This window comes from Myxine glutinosa, chromosome 6 (assembly GCF_964187855.1).
Source record: "Myxine glutinosa chromosome 6, kmMyxGlut1.1, whole genome shotgun sequence".
Classification (NCBI taxonomy): domain Eukaryota; kingdom Metazoa; phylum Chordata; class Myxini; order Myxiniformes; family Myxinidae; genus Myxine; species Myxine glutinosa.
The window spans coordinates 80445077-80467497 of NC_136266.1; the positions used below are offsets into that span (position 1 = coordinate 80445077).

At 43.6% G+C, this 22421-nt stretch overlaps 2 protein-coding genes across 4 annotated transcripts in view; one reads left to right on the forward strand and one right to left on the reverse strand.

The window, feature by feature from the left end:
- LOC137429090 (epithelial sodium channel subunit alpha) overlaps positions 1–11936 on the forward strand; it is a 49829-nt gene extending 37893 nt beyond the window's left edge. Inside the window, exons 12-14 of the mRNA XM_068119108.2 lie at positions 8420–8475; positions 8765–8840; positions 11469–11936. Coding sequence (XP_067975209.2) covers positions 8420–8475; positions 8765–8840; positions 11469–11936 — 600 coding nt within the window. The remainder of the gene's footprint in view (positions 1–8419; positions 8476–8764; positions 8841–11468) is intronic.
- Positions 11209–22421, reverse strand: part of TAF10 (TATA-box binding protein associated factor 10) — a 32173-nt gene continuing 20960 nt past the window's right edge. For all 3 annotated transcript variants that reach the window (XM_078780032.1, XM_068120430.2, XM_068120431.2), the window contains 4 exons: positions 15143–15261; positions 13327–13391; positions 12934–13054; positions 11209–12720 (listed from right to left, as the gene is read on the reverse strand). In XM_078780032.1, the coding sequence (XP_078636158.1) occupies positions 12631–12720; positions 12934–13054; positions 13327–13391; positions 15143–15261 (395 nt within the window). In that variant the 3' untranslated portion in view covers positions 11209–12630. The remainder of the gene's footprint in view (positions 12721–12933; positions 13055–13326; positions 13392–15142; positions 15262–22421) is intronic.

Genomic DNA, 22421 nt, shown 5'->3' on the forward strand with positions numbered 1-22421 from the left:
GGTGAAGTACCAACCGAGAATGAAGGTGTGGAGGTTGAAAGAGGTGACAGTAAGGCTAGCATCACACCAAAGTAGTTCTATCCCGTTCTACCCCGTTCTAAAAAAAATACTAGAACGGGCTGTGATCACGGTAGAATGCGGTTTGGCATAAAATACGATGCTAGTTCGTTCATAAGCAGTCCTCAATACGTCTATCTCATTCTTAGCCAGTCTGCAGTCCGTTTGTATCCAGTTCAGATCGTGTAACAGTGCCCGTTCACCTCATGCCGACAACGTTTCGAAGAAGTTCGAGCCCATCCGTAGCCGTTCTCAACCCGTTCTTAACCAGTTCAACCTCGTTCTACCTCATTCTACCTCATTCTACATCGTTCACAATACGTCCAAGCCAGTTCTAACTAATTCTTAACCCGACCAACTCGTTCGCACTACGTCCTCATCTCGTCCCTAGTGCGTGTGTACTCACGTCCTGGCCCGTCCTGGCCCGACTGCTATGAATACCGAGCGCGTTGTAGCCAGTCCTCATTCAAGTTCAGGGCTCCGAGCTGTACACATCTACAATACAATCTCCGATCATCATGCCTCCAAAGAAAAGTCGATTCAGAAAGACAGGGCGAGCGAAATCAAGCACAAATAGCCCTGCTGAAGGCCATGCAGATCCCCCTGAAGTTGCTGAGACTATTGAGGCAGTTTGAGGTTATAGGTGTGTGTGTGTGTGTGTGTGTGTGTGTGTGTGTGTGTGTGTGTGTGTGTGTGTGTGTGTGTGTGTGTGTGTGTGTGTGTGTGTGTGTGTGTGTGTGTGTGTGTAATTGGAGAACGGGATGGACGGGATAAAATTTTGAGCAGGCTCAAAGTTCTAGAGCACCCTCCCCGTCCGAGCCCGTCCATGAAGTTCGTAAAAAGACTAAATAGTTGCTACTACGTCCACTACGTTCATACACAGTTGGACCCGTTCGACAACATTTTCACGAACGTATAGAGAACTAGTTTGGTGTGATGGGGGTATAAGGGAGGCGTTAAAAGAGAGGCTGAGTAGGGTAGAAGATGATGTGGTTGAGCTTGAAAGTGGTTGGATGTCAATGAAAGCTAGTCTGTTGGGAGCCGTTGGTGAGGTATGTGGATGGACAAAAGGACCACCGAGGCACTCGGAAACATGGTGGTGGGATGATGAAGTTGGAAAGAGGATTGACGAGAAGAGGAAGAAGTTCAAGGAGTGGCAGAAGGTGAAGGGTACGGGAGCAGAAACAGCAGAGCATGAAAGTTATAAGGCAGCCAAGAAGGCTGCAAAGAAAGAGGTAGCAAAGGCGCAGGAGGCATGTAGGAAAATGTTCGGAGAACGCTTGGATTCGCAAGAGGGTCAGAGAGCAGTATTCAGGATTGCAAAGCAGACAGCGAAAGAGAGGTGTGATGTGATGGGGGTGAGTTGCTTGAAGGATGAAGTGGGACAAACCGTTGTCGACCCAGATGGAATTAAAGGAAGATGGAAAAGATATATGGAAATGCTGTTGAATACAGAGAATGAATGGGATGGCAACAAAGAGAGTAACCCAGTTTTAGGACCGGCATAGAAGATAACTGAGAAGGAAGTTGAGGAAGTGATAAAAGCAATGAAGAGTAGAAAAGCGGGAGGGCCGACCGGAGTTGTGGGAGATATGTTGAAGGCAGCAGGAAGTTGGGGTGTGAAGAGAATGACAGAGATCTGTAATCTGGTGGTGAAAGAAGGCCGCATTCAAGTGGATTGGGAACTGAGTACCCTCGTCCCTCTTTCCAAGGGGAAAGGTGACCCTCTGGAGTGTGGCTCGTACCGAGCGATAAAGTTATTGGAGCATGGAATGAAGGTATTGGAAAGGGTGTTGGAGAGGAGGATAAGGAAGAAAGTGAAGATCGACGAAATGCAGTTTGGATTTATGCCAGGAAGAGGAACGACAGACGCGCTTTTCATTGTGAGGCAGTTGCAGGAGAAGTACATGGAGAAGAGGAAGAAGTTGTTTCTTGGGTTTGTTGATCTGGAGAAAGCATTCGATAGGGTTCCACGCAAAGTATTGACATGGGCATTGAGGAAGTTAGGAGTGGAGGAATGGTTGATCAGAGTAGTGATGGCAATGTACAAAAGAGCACGCACAGCTGTAAGGACGAAGGACGGGAACAGTGGTGAGTTTGAGGTGAAGGTGGGAGTGCATCAGGGGTCGGTACTAAGTCCACTACTATTTGTAGCTGTGATGGAGGTGCTGGCTCAGAACGTAAAGGAGGGTTTACCATGTGAGTTGTTGTATGCAGATGATCTGGTGTTGATTGCGGAAAGTATGGATGGACTGAAGGAAAAGATTAACAAGTGGAAGGAATGTATGGAGACAAAAGGTCTGAAGGTAAATATCGGAAAGACGAAGGTGATGGCAAGTGGTAAAGCATGTGGTGAGGTGGAAAGAACTGGGAAGTGGCCCTGTGCTGTGTGTAGGAAGGGTGTCGGAGTGAACTCCATTCAATGTACAATGTGCGCTGAGTGGGTTCATCAAAAATGTAGTGGTCTGAGAGGGTCATTAACCAGTGTGGCAGCTACATTCAAATGTAAGGTGTGCACAGAGGGAGCTGCAGATGGAGGAAATGTTGAGTGGATCTTGGAGACGGCGTGAAGCTGGAAGGTGTGAAAACATTTTGCTACCTCGGAGACATGCTGAATGGAGAAGGTGGATCAGACTCGGCAACGGTTGCTCGAGTGAGATGTGCATGGAAGAAGTTTCGGGAACTGAGTGGCGTGCTGATGAGGAAGGGGAGTGTCGTTGAAGCTGAAGGGAAAGGTGTATGCTGCATGTGTGAGAAGTGTTATGATTTATAGGAGCGAGACATGGGTAATGAACGTAGAGCAGCAACGAAGGTTGGAAAGGGTGGAAATGCGAATGGTTCGATGGATGTGCGGAGTATCGTTGAGAGAGAGGAAGACAAATGATGAATTGCGAAAGATGGGAATAGAGCCTGTGATTGATGTTGTGAAGAGGAACAGGTTGAGATGGTTTGGTTATGTGTTGAGGAAGGATGAAAGTGACTGGTTGAGAAGAGTGATGGAAATGAATGTAGAAGGAAGTAGAGGACGGGGAAGACCGAGAAAGACTTGGCTAAAGATGGTGGAAGAAGAAATGCCGGCAAGGGGGTTAACAAGGAGAGATGCAGAAAATAGGGCAAAATGGAGAAGATTGTCATGGGGACCGCAAGGCTAATCCCCGCTCTAGCAGGGAAAATGGCCTTTAAAATGCATGTTGTTTTGTTGTTGTGCATGCAAGAAACCCCTCAAACATCGCACAGCTGAAAGAATTCTGCATGGAGGAGTGGGCAAAAATTTCTCCCAGTCGATGTCAGACTGGTAGACAGTTATAAGAAACGCCTACTTGAGGTTGTTTCTGCCAAAGTGCGCAATACCACCTATTAGAGCTAAGGGTGTACTTACTTTTTCCACATGCGAAATTTGCATTTATATTTATTTAAATTATACAATGGACTACAAAATGTAATTGTTTCATGATACAGTGGAACCTTGACTTACGAGTGCCCCAACTTACGAGTTTTTCGAGATACGAGCCGTCGCTCCGGCAGTTTATTGCTTTGAGATGCGAGGCGAGATCCGAGTTACGAGCTTTCGCCACCCGGTCACGTGGTTATCTTGCCGTTCAAGTACGTATCTCTGTCGTATAGCGCTGCGTTTTAGTTTTCGCATTTCGGTTATTTTGAGTTTACGCCGCCAGGTAGGTTCTGGTCTCTGGTCACGTGGTTATCTTGCCGTGCAAGTACAGTACGTATCTGTCGTATAGCGCTGCGTTTTTGTTTTCGCATTTTGGTTATTTCGAGTTTACGCCGCCAGGTAGGTTCTGGTCACGTGGTTATCTTGCCGTTCAAGTACAGTACGTATCTCTGTCGTATAGCGCTGCGTTTTTGTTTTCGCATTTTGGTTATTTCGGAAAATTTCATGTTCATGTCGAACATTTCATGTTCATGTTCATGTTTTCATGTTCATGCCATGCCAGGCCACAACTTGTTCAGAGTGCCGGCGATAGCTCGCCTTCTCTTTGTGGAAAACACGGTGAGATCCTTAACATCCAACAACTAATGGGACGCAAACGGGGCGCCCAGTTTAGCGGTACACACATTGATGAATCACCCTGCCTGTGATTCACCCATGACAGGTTATAGCTGGGTCGGGATTCAAACCCAGGCTGGACAGTTTAGACTTTAGAGTCAAGTGTGCGTACCTCCAGTCCAGGCCATCCTGCCAACTTGTATGCTGCATACAGGTGAAATATAAAGCGCGAGATATTTTTATATATACTGTATATTTTTTAAAAAATTGGTGTGGTTTTTGGCGGGCTGGAACGGATTAATAGCATTTCAATGCATTTCAATGGGGAAATTTGATTTGAGATACGAGCAATTTGAGTTACGAGCTCGGTCACGGAACGAATTAAACTCGTAAGTCAAGGTTCCACTGTATTTGTAATATTATGTCACCTTTATCTATCAATATTGTTGAAATGAAGATCAAATAGCGGTATGTTGAAATATGTTGAAAAAGTCAAAACTTTACATGGGGTGTACTTACTTTTTCACGTGACTATGTGCAAAATCTAATTTGTTCAAAAAACAATAAAGCTGGTATGTACTATGTACCAACCAATTGCAGACATGTTGGGTGCGATGTATTCTTCAGGACAAGCATTGGACAAGCTTGATGTGTGTATACATTTTCGGAAACAATTGGATTAGATGAAAGAATTGTACACATGTGCAATGCAGCCTATTTTACCAGTCCCATTTGGACCATAATTGCACATTACATAAACTTGCAAGTGTTGACATTATTTTATTATTTTTTTTTGTATACAAGATCAAGAATCGTGAAAGAGCTAACACATTGAACATGAAAACGTGCACAGACACATAAACCATGCAATGAAGGGAGCAGAAGACAAGACGGGGAGAGAGGGGGAAGCACACAAGTACAACATTTGAGAGCAGGGACATCGGGAGATCTGTGGGAGGTAGAGGGCTTGGGGCGACGAGGCATGGGAAGGGGGGTGGGGGATGGGAGAGGTAAAAAAAAACAAAAAAAACACATGAACACTGCTAGGACTTCCAGGAAAGAAGTCGGTATTTCAGAAAAGTGGATCTGGGGTGAATTAATGGGTAGAAAGATCGAGGTTTTGGATGGGGGAAGACAAGAGATGGTGGTGAACAGCTGTTTTAAAGACCTGGAGGGATGAGGGGGATTGAAGAGAGTGAGGGAGTTTGTTCCAGAGGCGGGAGAAAAGAGGAATGAAAGAGTGAAGGTGAGCAGAGAGTCTTGATTTTGGCAGTTTCACCAAAGAGGGTTGCAGGCAAATCCTGTGTGACCTGTAGTATTTGGGGGTCAGAGCACAGACAGGGCTGGGGGGGGGGGGGGGGGGTTGGGGTGGAGAGGCTTGGCCAGAGAGGAGTCGGTAGAAGACAAAGACCACCAACCTTCCTGCGGTGAGTGAGTGAAAGGCCCTCACAATCGGCTTCATCGTGGGAGATTCCAATGATTCTGAAAGCTTTGGTTTCAACAGCGTGAAGCCGAGCGAGGTGTGAGGCAGGAGCACCAGCGCAGAGGGGAGAGCAGTATTCCATTGAGTTGCGGATGAAAGCCTTGTATGTGGTGAGGAGCACAGGTGTGCCAAGGAAGGACTTCGCACGACGGAGAATGCCCAGTCGGCGACTGGCTTTGGAGGCCAGCTTGGAAATGTGTTTTCCCAGGAAAGATCATGGCAGATTGTGAGACCCAAGAGATTCAGTGACAGAACTTCTTGGAGAAGATTGTTGAGAAAGTAGATGGGAAGGTTGTCCAGATGGTCTTTTTGAAGAGACAGTGAGAGTGTGGGATTTGTCAGGATTGAAAGACATGTTCCACTTGTTTGACCAGTCTGTAATTTTGACCAGGTCTGCAGAGAGTGAGGAGGGTGCAGGCTGCCGATCTGAGGGATGAGGTATGGAGCGGCAGAGAGTGGAGTCATCAGCAAAGAGAGAGGATTTTCCAGAGAGTCGGAGAGATCATTGATGAAGACCAGAAAAAGTACAGGGCACAGAACACTGCCTTGGGGAACTCCAGCCTGAACAGAAAGGGGAGATGAGAGAAATCCATTCAGGGCCACACATTGACTACGACCAGAGAGGAAGTCTGCAAGCCATGCATGGAGATTTCCATGGATACCATAGGAGGAGAGTTTGGTGAGCAGAGCGGGGTACCAGACCGTATCAAAGGCACGTGATATATCAAGGGAGACAGCTCTAATTTCCTGTTTGACATTGAGGACCTCCATCCATTGTTGAGACAGCAGAAGCAGCATATCCAGATTAGAGTGACCTGGTCTAAATCCAAATTGATGATCAGAGATCAAGCCATTGGAGAAGTGGAAGGATTTGATATCCGAAGCAATGATGGATTACATGACTTTGCTGATGATTGGGAGCAGGCTGATTGGTCTGTAGTTGCAAGGATCTGTTTTTGCTCCTTTTTTGTGTACAGTGGTGATGTTGGCTGACATGACATTGCAGACATTGGACAAATGTGAAATGTACATGATGAATACTGATGATAATTCGAGGTGGATGAATTGTGTATGTACACCTCCTTCTGCAATAGAATAGAAAACCAACATCATGTATGGCATTTTAATTTTTTACAATCCAGAATGTGAAGACAAGGGGGGAGAATCGTCCACGTCCCGTCGTGGTCCACAATCTGAATAACAGTGGCATGGGGAGAGCAAATTGCAGCTATATGTACATATAGATATACATACACCTACATATACACACACAATGGTTTGAGCTTTGAGTGGACGTTCTTACCATTACACAGTCAAGACTGTCACTGTGTAACTTGCTGCTACTTTCTCTGCATGCACACTTCACTTCATTATTGGCAGCATGGCGGAGATTCTGAGGGTGATCTTATTTGTTTATAAACGTCTTAAAAGTGCATTGAATAAAAGGCGTGAGCTGTATATCAAGCGTGTGGTATAAAAAAAAAATTCAGATGGCCCATACACGCACTATCAAATTTCATTTGTCACCGAAAAACTCACTTGCAGAAGTACAGCAAGTTTTATTTATTTTCCATTAGATGTTATAGCACGTTTTGTTACTAACGTTTGCACTGCACTAACACTGACTAACACAGTAACACTGATCAACCAATATGGTGTTGCCTCTAATCACATGACAGCAAGGCCCACTCTAAAGGAGGAATTCTCCCATCCTCATAGATGCCATCATCCTATGGGGATTTGTCTACTGTGCTCCATCCTTTGAAATGCTGAACGTCAAGCAACGGAGCAGCAAAGTACAATTTTAACGTCTTTGGTATGACTGGGCCGTATTTGAATAACCAACCTTCCATATTCGAAGCGGAATCACAAAAATTAATGACACTCAAAAGACCGAGTCTGGTCACCAAGTTTTGTTACTGATTGCAACCATTTTGGTCACCAAATGTAACCATTACACCACCAGTCTGGTCACCGAGTCTTGTTATCGATTGTAACCATTTTGGTCACCAAATGTAACCATTACACCACCAGTCATTTGTTTTAGAGTACACATGCCCCCAAAAAAATCAAAGCTCATATAAACAACCAGCTCATGACTCATGTAAACCTTTTGAGTATTAAAGGCTTACACATAACCAAGGTCTTTGATATTTATGACATGACATGACACTAGACTTGAGACGACTCACTAGAGACTTGGCTCAGGTGACTTGTTCACATCTGTCTTCAACCCTCCCTATCCACTCCAGGATGCATGTTCTTCTAGTAACCGCTTCCTGGTTAGACCTTCAAAATGTAGGCTGTCTGGACACCTCAACTCTTATTCCTTGCTTCTCCTGACTATGAACCCATCTTCCAGAGGCTGTCCTGTCTTCATCTTTCCTTCAGGGCTTTAAGCAATCTGTACACTGCTATTTCGTCATCCTCAATTCTGACCTATGATCTTTATTGCCCACCATTAACCTTTCCTAATCCAACCATCTTACTTGCTAGTTTGTTTCCTCTCCTCTTTTCCTGGTCATTAATTCCCTTGATGTTTGTCCCACTGTCGATCATACTTCCGTTGCCTCATTCCTATGAAGATAATAATAAAATGGCACAAAATCAATCACATTACTGGGCGTTTGGCAATTGAAAATAAACATTTCGTGCTCTTGGAAAGTCTCGTTTACAGTTTTCCATGTACGCATTTGTTCGATATACTGCATTTCGTTTGACAATCATGATTCAATAACTTGCGACAAAAATGCTAACTGGCATGGAGAATTAAATAATCTTTTACAACCGTTGTGGAAATGAAATTTTGTTTTATGCATTATTTTTAATCGTTTAACATTTTCAGCACACGAACGTTATCCTGTTTGTTTCAGAATCTGATACTCCAGCTTCTTAGCACAGAGAGTGCCTATGGAAATACAACAAGCAGGTAAAATAAACTGATTATCAGTTATTGTAAATACTATTTCATAAAGCCATCTGATTTGTATGCAAGAGGATGTTTTGAAGAAATGAAAACGACTTGTCTCGGTTAATTGCGTTAGTGTTTGTAAATATTGATTATTCCACCTATGTTTTATTGTAAATTTAAATGACTACTGTTCATGTTTCAGAGGGGCATTTCTGCAATAACATCTTAGGAATATTGGTGAAGTCTGACAGCTGATAGAGCTACCATGCCACACAGATCCAATTTAAATTTGGCACTTTTCTTCCAGAAATGATCTTGCCAAGTTGGAAGTGTACTTCGGAGAGTTGAATCACAACTCTTATGAAGAAACTCCAGCTGTCACGGTAAGCTGGTACCTTAAATACAATAAAGTGGGGAATTCAAATGAGTGAGTCTAAATATGACATATACAAGAGGAGTTGTGTGTCAGAATGGTACAAGTTAGGAAAATGAGTTTGGGAGGTCAGGTGTGATAGCCAGATAATGAGGTGAGAAGAAACTCGAGTAAGGCAGGGAATGCAACTCATAATTTTGGCCTTGCAGGCCTTAGTCTATACCCTGTTCTCTCTCTGCCCTATGTTTTTGTGCTCACATTGTGCCTGTGATCCAACTTTGTCAGCATGGTGGTTGGCCATTCAAGCACATGGGAATAGGAATTATTAGTATGATAAATTTGGCTCAAAATAATGTTTTGATAAACTTTTCCTCAAGCACAAACATGTCCCTATGAACCAAATATTTCACCAATGGACCACAGCCCCTGAAAATCAATGTTGTAATGGTTGTATAATAATCCTTTTATCAGACAAGTTAGAATGATTAATCAATGTGATACAGCACACAACCGTTGATGAACTCTTCAAAAATCACTACTTAGGGGCGTTGAGAGAAACCACTCCTAGCTAGGCCTGACTATTTTGTTTTTGGAGGGGGGGGGGGGGGGGGGGAGAGGGATGAGATAGAGTTGTTATTGGAAGGAGGTGCAATCCTCCAAAGACATGCCAACCTTTTGACATCTTTTACTACTCGACCGTCTAAATGACGGACGAATGCTATATGAAGCATTTTGCGCATCTGCTGTGTGTGTGTTTGCAGTGACTCGGTTCGGCACGATGAGCACTTTAAACCTGACGATGCTATCATGTGTAATTCAAAGTATTTTAAACACAACTTTCAGCGTTGACTAGTAGACTCGTAACAATTGTTATTGCAGACATAATACATTGTATTTGGCCTGAAACCCTTCAGCTTCCTGGGGTTTCTGTACATGCGCACCAAGCATATCGAGGCGGATCATGTCATTTCAAAAGTGCCGTATTGTCTTTTGACTTCAATGTCCTTGTTCCATTTTACCTTCAAGCTATGTCAGTAAAATACACGTTTTCAGATTGCAATTTCTGTTAGGTCCTCATGCACAAATGTGTGGTGGAGGGAAGATGGCAAAGTAATCAATGGAGGCTGGGTCCAACCTGTACAGTGGGGGAAGAGGGTGGGGATAAGGTGTGGTTGATTCAGGTTCTTAAAGCCACATTCATACTGTTTGTTTGTCCACTTTTGACTCGTTTCACCCAATAATATAACAAACATTTCGATGATGTCTTTCAATCCTGACAAATCTCTGTCTCTCTTTCTCTCTCCAAAATGACGTGACAAACTCTCCCTTCGACTTTCTCAACAATCCTCTTCTTTCTCAACAACAACCTTCACTCCTTCATTCCTCTTTTCTTCCGCCTCTGGAACAAACTCCCTCACTCTCTTCAATCCCACTCCACCCTCCAGGTCTTTAAAACAGCTGTTCACCACCATCTCTTATCTTCCCCCATCCAAAACCTTGATCTTTTCTACCCCCGCTAATTTCACCCCAAATCCACTTTTCTGAAATACCAACTTCTTTCCTGGAAGTCCTTGGTGTCCTTGTGTTTTATACTTCTCCCCCCCCCCCACCCCCCCTTCCCACGCCTCCTCCCCCCAAGCCCTCTCCCTCCCACACATCTCCCGATGTCCCTGCTCTCAAATGTTGCGTTTGTGTGCTTCCCCTTCTCTCCCCATCTTGTCTACCGCTCCCTCTTTTTATATATTTTGTTTGTCGGTTTGATTTGTTTGTGTGATAAATGTTAGCTCTTTCACGAGCCTCGATTCTGTAAACAAACAAACAAACAAACAAAAAACAAAACAAAAAAAAAAACCTCCAGGAAATTCAATCACCCAAACTCCTGGGTCTCACAATCCACCATGATCTTTCTCAGGCAAACCACATTTCTGGATTCTTGTCTCAAATTAGATGAAGTATGTACTGAAAATAGTGGTGGAAGCAAGGGTAGGGAGTGTTGAAATTGTATCTTTGCACATGTAGAAGGCTCTTCCATTTAAAGCAGTGGAAAGCTCTCGTAAAGAAGGAATAACAGATGTTATGCAAGAATCTTTAGTCATCTTTTTCTTCGACTTCACCATTGATGTTAATATATTTTGGCCTTTAATTTGTAATTGCACATTTTCCTTACCAACAGCAGGACCAATTTGTTTTCAAACATTTTAACAATATTTGGAAATACATTGTCATTCGTGGAATTTGACACATCTCGACTTGGTGCAATTAAAAGATTATCAATTAGACTAAGGTTGCAAGACCCTAATTGTCCCTCTTTACTTTTAACTATATAACTTATAGCCCCCTTCACTAATAAAGATTAACAATCACTCCTTTTGCACAAATTGATAATGAACTGCATGGTTTAATATGCACGTTGATTGGGAAATAACACTGAAGCCTTCCACGGATAGGCAAACACAACTATCCAATTGAAATAAGAAAAGCACACTTTCAGCAGATGAGACAATCTTAATTATAAACTACTGTATAATCAGCAGATCAGACTGCCACAAGTTTAGACTCTGAAAATAGCTCGTTCCTGGTTGTGTTCAAACTTTTTAACTGGTTGTGTTCAAACCTTTTAATATTCCTCTTTTCACAGCTGGTTTGGTTCTTGTCCAGCATAGGCAGCCAATTCAGCCTGTGGTTTGGTTCTTCCGTCTTGTCAGCCATCGAGGTGGTTGAGCTTCTGATCGACTGCATCATAATGGCAGCCATCTTGGCTTGGCAGTGCATCCGCAGGCGGCAAGGAAGCCAAACCAAAAGTGTGGCAAATAAAGCAATTGCTGGAAGAACCAACAGTTTCCAAGCCCAAGCGGATGCAATACTGACACAAAGAACTGCAGCAGTAGAACGACCAGTGACAAGACGCTCTTTAATATTGCCTGCACATGGACAAGTTTGCGTTGTTGCGGTAATCAGCTCACCACCCCCCAACTATGCCTTGTGTGAACCTCAGGTGCCACCACACATGGAAATATCTTTGCCAGGCATGGTCCATCACCAGGAAGGCAATACAAACTTGCTTTCGGTCGATCAAACTGAAGCCAGTTTTACATCACCAGTTTGAACAGAACTGCGCATTATTTTTGGTCACAAGCACCACCAAGCAGTAGTCACACAGAGCTGCAGAAATTGTGAAAATGATTTTTCAACTAATGGAGGAATGCTTCCAGTAATGCTATGTAATATATTACAATGAACGTCACAGGTGATAAACAAATGTTACTTTAATTGACCAATAAAGCGTTGTAATTTTAATGGCTTAGCTAACATTCTTGAAATCCACATTTTTGATTGGTTAAGGGATCTTGCAGCTACCATGAAAGAAGCCAATTGGGTGTGGTAAAATGTTATTGCATGATGTTGCAGTGGAATGCTTTAAATTCCTGTCATGCTTTTTAATTGGCTATTAGAAGTGAAAAGCCATAACTTTTCATCCATATTTTCAAAGGGAGCATTGAATTTTGTTTTTATCACTTTGCTCGTTTTCACAATGTAGCTCAGGGAACGCTTGGCTGCTATTCACTTTCATGTACAAACTATGCAACTAGAAGGTGCAATGTTGATGCTTGGCCATGTCTTTTTCCCATTAAGACCACAATTCAAAGGGACTGTCACCCTCACTGTGCAAATAAAAGCACATTCATCTACTCGCCCCTTGGATTTAAAATAATTTTTAAAAAAATGGTCCAAGTGGGAATTCTAGAACACTTTGGGCTACTAGCCAAACCAGAGGCAAGTTCTGCTTTGCTGGACCAAGCTCAAACAAAATAATATGGCTTCTTGACGCTGATGTTGTACTCGTTGAGTGCTGGTATCAAATCCTCCATTGTCAGAGTGCACTTTTTATCCTGGAAGGATAAATGCACTTCAACCACTCTGAGAATTCTACAATGCAGTCGTTTAGTCATAAACAAAGCAACAGTAACATTTTGTTTGGTCTGATGTGCTAATTCCGATGAAAATGGAAAACAACGAAAAACAAGTTCACTGAACATGAAATGTACCAACAATAATATTGTGTGTACATGTACATACGTGTGCGCGTGTATAACATGACATACGTTTGTCTTGCTCTTGTTACGTGAGCTGCTGGGAACTGGGCCTTTCATCCGACAGTGCTGCAAAGCATCATTAGCAATGTCCGAAATGAACTTCTGGGCTGCAAGCGAGATGAGGCGGATGCTGCAAAGAATACGTTGCAATGAATGGTGAGAGCGATGAAAAGCTTTTCAGAGCAAAACCTCAAGGCCTGAAAGATTTCACTCTTTCCCCCCACCCCCATCTGCAACTTTGGAGTTTCCGCAATATTTGTTACAGTATTTTGTTACTTCTTTGATGAGCAATTGGACATCTTAATCCCAATAAAATGGTCAAATCACATTTGGCCTTCCAATCTTGAATTTTCAAGCAGCACCCACTCGTGTGCGTCTACATTAGAGGAGGCTTGTACTTACATCCGAGGATCGGTCGTCTCAAAGCCAGCTCTGTTTAAGTAATACCCCGTCACAGAATCTGGGATCTATATGGGAAGGGGGAGAAGAATGCCAAATTCAAGTTACATGAACGCACATAAAATGTCAAATTATGTCTGATGAATAAAACGTTTCGACAGTGGTTAATAAAATGGGTTGACTTTATGAAGGACACCATGGGGTCTTTAATGTCCGCCAATAATTCAGCTAGATGGGACACCCAGTTTAACGTCCAACCAAGGGACAGCACACACATTGATGAATCACCCTGCCTGTGAAACATAGTCAGGTTCACTATGTTTTTTCGTTCAAAATTTTTGGAGATTAGCAAAACGATACATTTTTGGAATATTCAGAGCATGGGGAATCCAAAAATTAATGTTGGCATTTGCGTAGACACCTTTGCGAAAATGACACTCAGGACAATGATGAAGATCTGTAAAAGCATATTCCTGAATGGTATAGACCTAGTAGATCCTGTGTATAGGACTTATAGTTCAATCTGATACTAACAAGGCTGCTTTCTTGCTTTATAAACCCATACCTATAACTTCAAAGGACTTGCAATATCATGTATCATGTAATACAGTTATATCACAAATATAAAGACAATGGTTTTCAATTACCTTTGTTTGTTGCTTTTCTATAATCCTGAGCACTATTTTGAGGCCTTTATTGGATTTCTTGACCCAGAAAACATAGGATTAGCATATTTAATTAAGTTTATAGGTTGACTAGAAGCCGAGATAGCGCAAAATATGTATTTTATGGCGGCCATTTTGAAAATCCAAAATGGCGGCCATGCAGGTGTCTGTGCAAATGCCAACATTGATTTTCGGATTCTCCATGCTCTGATGATTCCAAAAATGTACAGGTTTGCTTATCTCCAAAAATTTTGAACGAAATTATATTTGTTAACAGAGTGAACCTGACTATCTTCATCACTGTCCTGAGTGTCATTTTTGCAAAGGTGTCTACGCAAATGCCAACATTAATTTTTGGATTCCTCATGCTCTGAATATTCCAAAAATGTATAGTTTTGCTAATCTACCAAAATTTTGAACTAAATTATATTTCTCAACATAGAAACACCAGGATGACAGTTTATAGTTGTCGGGATTCAAACCCAGGCAAGACGGCTTAGAAGTGAGTGTGTGTACCTTTATATCATCCTGCCAGCCCCAATAGGAAATATTTAACCTAACTTATATCAAAAGATTGACAACTGATCAATATCATTACCCGATCCCAACTCCATATTTAAAAAAACCTTTAAATCAAAATTGAGGTGGTGATGCTCTCGGGTCTAACTTTAGAATCCTGCAGTTATATATTTTTTTTTCCTCCAAGATTGAGGCTCACAGAAGAGCGAGGCAACAGAGTGGGAAAGGCAGACACTTGTCTGTCAGAGAAGAAACCTGGAACCAGAATTCCAAAAGAAGGGTTTATTAATGACCAATTAAACTACCCAGCTCAGAGAGAACAGAGTTCAAGTGTAAGACTTCAGGGAAGATGAGAGACAAATGGCCTTTTACGTTTACAACATCAAAGTTAGTGAGCACCGTGCGCCATCAGGATTCAATGCATTGCATAATCAAATTGCATTGTTTGACTCGGCTAAAAAGCTTACCTCATCAAAACAATGCGTCCAAACTCAACTATGATCAATGCTTGCACAAATGTGTTACACAGGCTTCAGCAGTTGTTAAAATTTACATTCTGGTGCACAAACAACGATTGTAGGTGCTGTAAAATCTCCCTGTGGTAGAGAGAATAACCAATGTGACGTGGAACTTACAGTTGGGGTGTAATCCTCAAGGTTCTCCAACAAAGCGTCCATTGTGAGATAGGGATCACCAGGGACTTTTCCATTAGGAAGAGCACCACCTCGTGCACCCAAAGCTCCAAACACCACCCCTACAAAAACATTAGGATGTGACATGAAGCAGCATCAAAAGATGACGATCAAGACAAACGAATGGGACAGAACAGCTAGGGAGAGTGTGGGAGAGGGGGGAACTCAGAACGGTAGAGTGGGGGACGGGGGTGGTGCAAAGGGGAACTGAGAAGGGGGCAGGAGAACCACCAGAGTTGGGGGGGGAGGGGAGGCAAGAGGCGGGGTGGCATGAGGGTTTAATTAAAATGATGGGTTGAAGTGATGCCGGTTTGGGTTTATATAAATTAACAAGGTACTCATGCTATGCACGGGTGGGAAGCCGAAAGCAAACAAACAATGCGGAAATGGTGAATGCTAAACCATGGAACCAATAAATTCCACATTCCTGTGGCACCTTCAGTCGAACTTCAGGCATTGACAGCAGGTCTGTGAAGGACTTGGGCAAAAAATGTACCCCGTCTGAATGGTTGCATCCCCAGTCAATGGCAAAACTGCAAATGGGGAATCCACGAATGTCACGTTTAGAAAGTAGAAACCCTCACGTCATTTAGACTCGATATCTCCATTTTCATTCCAAACATCATTCCCATCATAAATTGATCCGATAACAAAATACGATGTTAAATCACGATTGTATTGAAATATTATCAAACCAGCCCAGGTGATGCCAGTTTGGGTTTATATAAAATGGTGAGTTGAGGTGATGCCGGTTTGGGTTTATGTAAACTGGTGAGTGGAGGCAACGCCGGTTTGGGTTTATATAAAATGGCGAGTTGAGGTGATGCCGGTTTGGGTTTATATAAAATGGTGAGTTGAGGTGATGCCGGTTTGGGTTTATATAAAATGGTGAGTTGAGGCAATGCCGGTTTGGGTTTATATAAAATAACGAGTTGAGGTGATGCCGGTTTGTGTTTATATAAAATGGTGAGTTGAGGTGATGCCGGTTTGGGTTTATATAAAATGGCGAGTTGAGGTGATGCCGGTTTGGGTTTATATAAAATGGTGAGTTGAGGCAATGCCGGTTTGGGTTTATATAAAATAGCGAGTTGAGGTGATGCCGGTTTGGGTTTATATAAAATAGCGAGTTGAGGTGATGCCGGTTTGGGTTTATATAAAATGGCGAGTTGAGGTGATGCCGGTTTGGGTTTATGTAAACTGGAGAGTGGAGGCAATGCCGGTTTGGGTTTATATAAAATAGCGAGTTGAGGTGATGCCGGTTTGTGTTTATATCAAATGGTGAGTTGAGGCAATGCCGGTTTGGGTTTATATAAAATGGTGCGTTGAGGTGATGCCGGTTTGGGTTTATGTAAACTGGTGAGTTGAGGTGATGCCGGTTTGGGTTTATATAAAATGGCGAGTTGAGGTGATGCCGGTTTGGGTTTATATAAAATAGCGAGTTGAGGTGATGCCGGTTTGTGTTTATATAAAATGGTGAGTTGAGGCAATGCCGGTTTGGGTTTATATAAAATGGTGCATTGAGGTGATGCCGGTTTGGGTTTATGTAAACTGGTGATTTGAGGTGATGCCGGTTTGGGTTTATATAAAATGGCGAGTTGAGGTGATGCCGGTTTGGGTTTATGTAAACTGGTGAGTGGAAGCAATGCCGGTTTGGGTTAATATAAAATCGCGAGTTGAGGTGATGCCGGTTTGGGTTTATATAAAATGGCGAGTTGAGGTGATGCCGGTTTGGGTTTATATAAAATAGCGAGTTGAGGTGATGCCGGTTTGTGTTTATATAAAATGGCGAGTTGAGGTGATGCCGGTTTGGGTTTATGTAAACTGGAGAGTGGAGGCAATGCCGGTTTGGGTTTATATAAAATAGCGAGTTGAGGTGATGCCGGTTTGGGTTTATATAAAATAGCGAGTTGAGGTGATGCCGGTTTGTGTTTATATAAAATGGTGAGTTGAGGCAATGCCGGTTTGGGTTTATATAAAATGGTGCATTGAGGTGATGCCGGTTTGGGTTTATGTAAACTGGTGATTTGAGGTGATGCCGGTTTGGGTTTATATAAAATGGCGAGTTGAGGTGATGCCGGTTTGGGTTTATGTAAACTGGTGAGTGGAAGCAATGCCGGTTTGGGTTTATATAAAATAGCGAGTTGAGGTGATGCCGGCTTGGGTTTATATAAAATGGCGAGTTGAGGTGATGCCGGTTTGGGTTTATATAAAATAGCGAGTTGAGGTGATGCCGGTTTGTGTTTATATAAAATGGCGAGTTGAGGTGATGCCGGTTTGGGTTTATGTAAACTGGAGGGTGGAGGCAATGCCGGTTTGGGTTTATATAAAATAGCGAGTTGAGGTGATGCCGGTTTGTGTTTATATAAAATGGTGAGTTGAGGCAATGCCGGTTCGGGTTTATTTAAAATGGTGCGTTGAGATGATGCCGGTTTGGGTTTATGTAAACTGGTGAGTTGAGGTGATGCCGGTTTGGGTTTATATAAAATGGCGAGTTGAGGTGATGCCGGTTTGGGTTTATGTAAACTGGTGAGTGGAAGCAATGCCGGTTTGGGTTTATATAAAATAGCGAGTTGAGGTGATGCCGGTTTGGGTTTATGTAAACTGGTGAGTGGAAGCAATGCCGGTTTGGGTTTATATAAAATAGCGAGTTGAGGTGATGCCGGTTTGGGTTTATGTAAACTGGTGAGTGGAGGCAATGCCGGTTTGGGTTTATATAAAATAGCGAGTTGAGGTGATGCCGGTTTGGGTTTATGTAAACTGGTGAGTTGAGGCAATGCTGGTTTGGGTTTATATAAAATGGTGCGTTGAGGCGATGCCGGTTTGCGTTTATATAAAATGGTGAGTTGAGGCGATGCCGGTTTGTGTTTATATAAAATGGTGAGTTGAGGCAATGCCGGTTTGGGTTTATATAAAATGGTGCGTTGAGGTGATGCCGGTTTGGGTTTATGTAAACTGGTGAGTTGAGGTGATGCCGGTTTGGGTTTATATAAAATGGCGAGTTGAGGTGATGCCGGTTTGGGTTTATGTAAACTGGTGAGTGGAAGCAATGCCGGTTTGGGTTTATATAAAATAGCGAGCTGAGGTGATGGTGGTTTGGGTTTATGTAAACTGGTGAGTGGAAGCAATGCCGGTTTGTGTTTATATAAAATAGCGAGTTGAGGTGATGCCGGTTTGGGTTTATGTAAACTGGTGAGTTGAGGCAATGAATGCTGGTTTGGGTTTATATAAAATGGTGCGTTGAGGCAATGCCGGTTTGCGTTTATATAAAATGGTGAGTTGAGGCGATGCCAGTTTGGGTTTTATGTAAAATACGATTGACACGGACTTTGCCCCCAAACCAGAAGTGATCAGATGATGGTTCGCTGGTTTGATATCTCAATACAATCATGATTTACCGTTATATTTTGATATATTAATACTACAGTATTAATTTGTGATTGGAACGACGCTGTTTGGAATGAAAATAGAGATATTGATTTTAAAGCAAAATGAGGAAATGAAATGAGGGTTTCCATCCGTGACATTCGCAAATTCCCCATTTGCAGTTTCACCATTGACTGGATATAGCAACATTCAGACTGGGTACGTTTTTTTTGTACAAGTCCTTCACGAACCTGCTGTCAATGCCTGACGTTGGAATGAAGGCAGCACAGGAATGTGGAATTTATTGGTTCATCGTTTGCCATTTGCCATTTTTTTTACCCAAGCCATTCACGAACCGGCTGTCCATGCCTGAAGTCAAAAAAAATTATACTTACATTATTTGCAAACTGCTAACTGGTATTCCCACCCAGGTCATACTCTCCTCGTCAACTAAAGTATCAAACAAGCCTGGCTACGCTGTTGTTAGACGATCGGTCTTGTTTTTATTAATATACTCAACATTAAAAGTAACTTATCAACTCTTTATAAGGACACTCATTGAAATCCTCCACGCAAAAATGAAAAATATTTGAACACAGAGACAGCTATCTTTACTAAACACGTGTTAATAAAGAAGAGGTTGCCTCGATCACAAAAAAACAAAAAGCATGAACATCACAAGGGGTGGTGCAACAAAAGTCACAGCATTGCAACACAAAGGCACACACCTGAATACAGTCAAAACAAAATGACACAGGAATGGACACAACACTCCTAACAGTCAAGGACAGAATGACAGCAGTCCTCAATATCGTGTGGGTCCTCCCTGGGCTGTGATGCAGGCTGTACACCTCCGACGCATGCTCTGTACCAGGCGTCTGATGCGGTCCTGGGGAAGTCTGTCCCACTCCTCCTGCAAGCCTTGAATGAGCATTTGCCGATTGACAGCCGTTGATCTCCTCGATGCAAGACGTCGACCAAGCTCATCCCATAAATGCTCAATGGGATCGAGGTCAGGGGAATAAGGCATCCAAGGCATCACTTCAACACCCTGTTTCTGGAGGAAGTTGGTGGTCAGGCGAGCAGCATGGGGCGAGCGTTGTCCTGCTGGAAAACTGCGATGTCAGAATGAGCCTGGAGAAATGGCAGCAGATGAGGTCTCAAAACTTCATTGACATAACGCTGATTAGTGAGATAGCCTTCGATGACGACCAGAGGTATCCTGAAACGGGTGGAAATACCGGCCCATACCATCACACTGGGTCCTCCCCAATGATTGATCTGGCGAATACAGCATGATGCATACCTTTCCTCACCTCTGCACCATACCCGTTGACACCCATCAGCAGCATGGAGGCAAAACCTGAACTCATCGCTGAACACGACTACACTCCACTGTTGCTGTGTCCAGCGGCGATGCTGCAGACACCATCTTAGTCTGTTCCGCCGATGCACTGCCTTCAACACTGGACCCTGCAAGGACGTCTTGCCCCGACTTCTCAAGCGCCTCCGCACAGTAGAGATACTGATGCAGTTGTTGTGGCGACCTTTTGTCACTGCAGCTGTTTGCGTCGCAGGGCGGAAACAATCACGAGGATGCTGCAGCACAATCCAGCGGTCTTTATTTGGGGTGGTTATCCGTGGTCTTCCTCTTCGTGGACCATCATTCACAGTTCCAGTTTTACCGTAACGCCTGGCCAGGTTGGAAATTGCAGGCTGTGAGCAACCAAGACGTTGGGCAATTGTTCACTGACTTACACCAGCCTCAAGCATCCCAATTGCCCTTAAATGTTGTTAAGATGTCAGGCGTGGCATCTGAATTCTCTTGTTGTTTTCCCTGTAAGAAGCCTCTAGAGCAGTGGTTCTTAACCTTTTTAAAGGCGCGGAACCCTAACGAAACCCACCGAACACTCACGGAACCACTCAAATTTGACAAAAGAATTAAGAAGAATTGCATCTTGATGCGTTTTCTGTTCTTCTTTTCGGGAGGCGATCTGGGAAATGCGTGGTTTTGTTTTGGCAAGGGCCACCCTCAAATCATTTTCGCATGCAAGCCTGCTCCTTTTCTTTGTTTTAATGTTCACCAGTTTCGAAAATGCATGCTCGCAGAGATACGTTGTAACGAACGGCGTGAGGATCTCAAAGGCAATTTTAGCGATGTAAGGATACCCTTCCATTTGGCGGCACCAAAACGTTGAGAGTGTTGATGTGCCGAAGCGTTGTTGTTGAGTCTGGCTCTGCTGAAGTTCGATGAGGTCGTCGAGGTATTGGTCGTTGACATCTGCCGTTGCAACTTCGAAAGTAAACGGCGGCTGCACCCATGCTGGGTATTGCTCTTGGTCGGGGAAGTAGCGGTCAAATGACTTTCCCAGCTCATCCAAGTGCGTGGCAATCGCTTGCTTCAGCTACCCCAGTACAGCAGTGCCTCCAACTTCAGACTCATCTTCAATCCCGCTCACTCACTCGTCCAGTAGCGAAAAGTTTGCGAAGTTGTCGTTCTCTGTTCGCCGCCTCCACAACGGTAACTTCTTTCGGAAAGCGCTCAGCTTTTCTTCAGATTCGATGACATTCACTCCACCGCCCTGCATCTGGCAATTGAGATGATCGAGTGCGTCGAAGATGTCAGCCAACTACGCCAAAGCGAGGATGAACTCTGACTCTTGGAAGTGCATTGCATGGCAATGCTGGTGTTCTCGCAAAAACAGGGCTAATTCTACACGCAAGGCAAAAACACGGCTCACAACCTTCCCTCGTGATAACCATCGAGCGTTAGAGTGGAAGAGTAGGACTTCGAATTCAGAGCCGATTTCATTGCACAGCTCTTTGAAGAAGTGATGATTCAGAGCACGGCTTCGCACGTAATTCACAGTTTCAATGACGATTTTCAGAACATTGGACAGTTTTGGAGGCAGGGTTTTTTATGCCAGCGCGTGTCTGTGCAGGACGCAGTGCATGACGATGATGTGTGGTGCATCGGCCTTCACCAGCGCTCCAAAACCGGAGTTGCATCCCAGCATGGCTGGAGCTCCGTCCGAGCAAACTGCAGACACCATGTTCCACGAGAGGCCGTTGCTTCTGAAGAAGTCGTCCAGCTGCCTTCGTCGTTGTTGTGAGAGGCTTGCAGAACAGAAAGTCTTCCTCGATCTCGTCTCCTTTGATATAACGCACAATAAGATGAGCTGGCTCAAATTCGAAACGTCGGTGGTCTCGTTGAGTTGAAGGCTGAATTTCGTCGGGCTCGCGAATAAATCTGCAACTACCTGGGCGAGGATGTCGTCGCTCATGTCGTCGATTCTGCATCTGATGGTGTCATTTGAGAGTGGAACGAGAGACGACTTGTTTTCAGCAGCTTTTCCCAGCATGATGTTGGCCATCTTCAACGCGGCCGGTTTGATGATTGTCTCGCCAACGGTGTGTGGTTTGCCCTGCTTTGCGATCAGGTACGCAACTTCATACGACGCGGTGAGGATTGCGTCTTTGTACTGCCCCTCGCCGTGCAGTTTTTTTGAAGTGTTCCCGTAGTTTTGCTGGTGCTAGGCTGGAGTTGCTCAACTTGACATTGCAAAGCATGCATTGAGGATGCTGACTTCCGTCCTGTTCCGTCAAACACGTGAACCCGTACCGCACGTAATCCTCCGACCACTTCCTTTTTTTGCTCGACATACTGCAAAAAAAAAAGAAGTAACAAGCTGATCTTAATTAAGTTCGGGCAAATAATTATATGACAAAAATTTAAAAACGAACATGCTTAAATATAATTAGTACCCCTCTGAAAACTGAGAAATTTTAACGAAGAAAACATAACTTATAGTTACGATGACAGGATTTATTATCGACTCAACTCTATGTCACCTCAAAT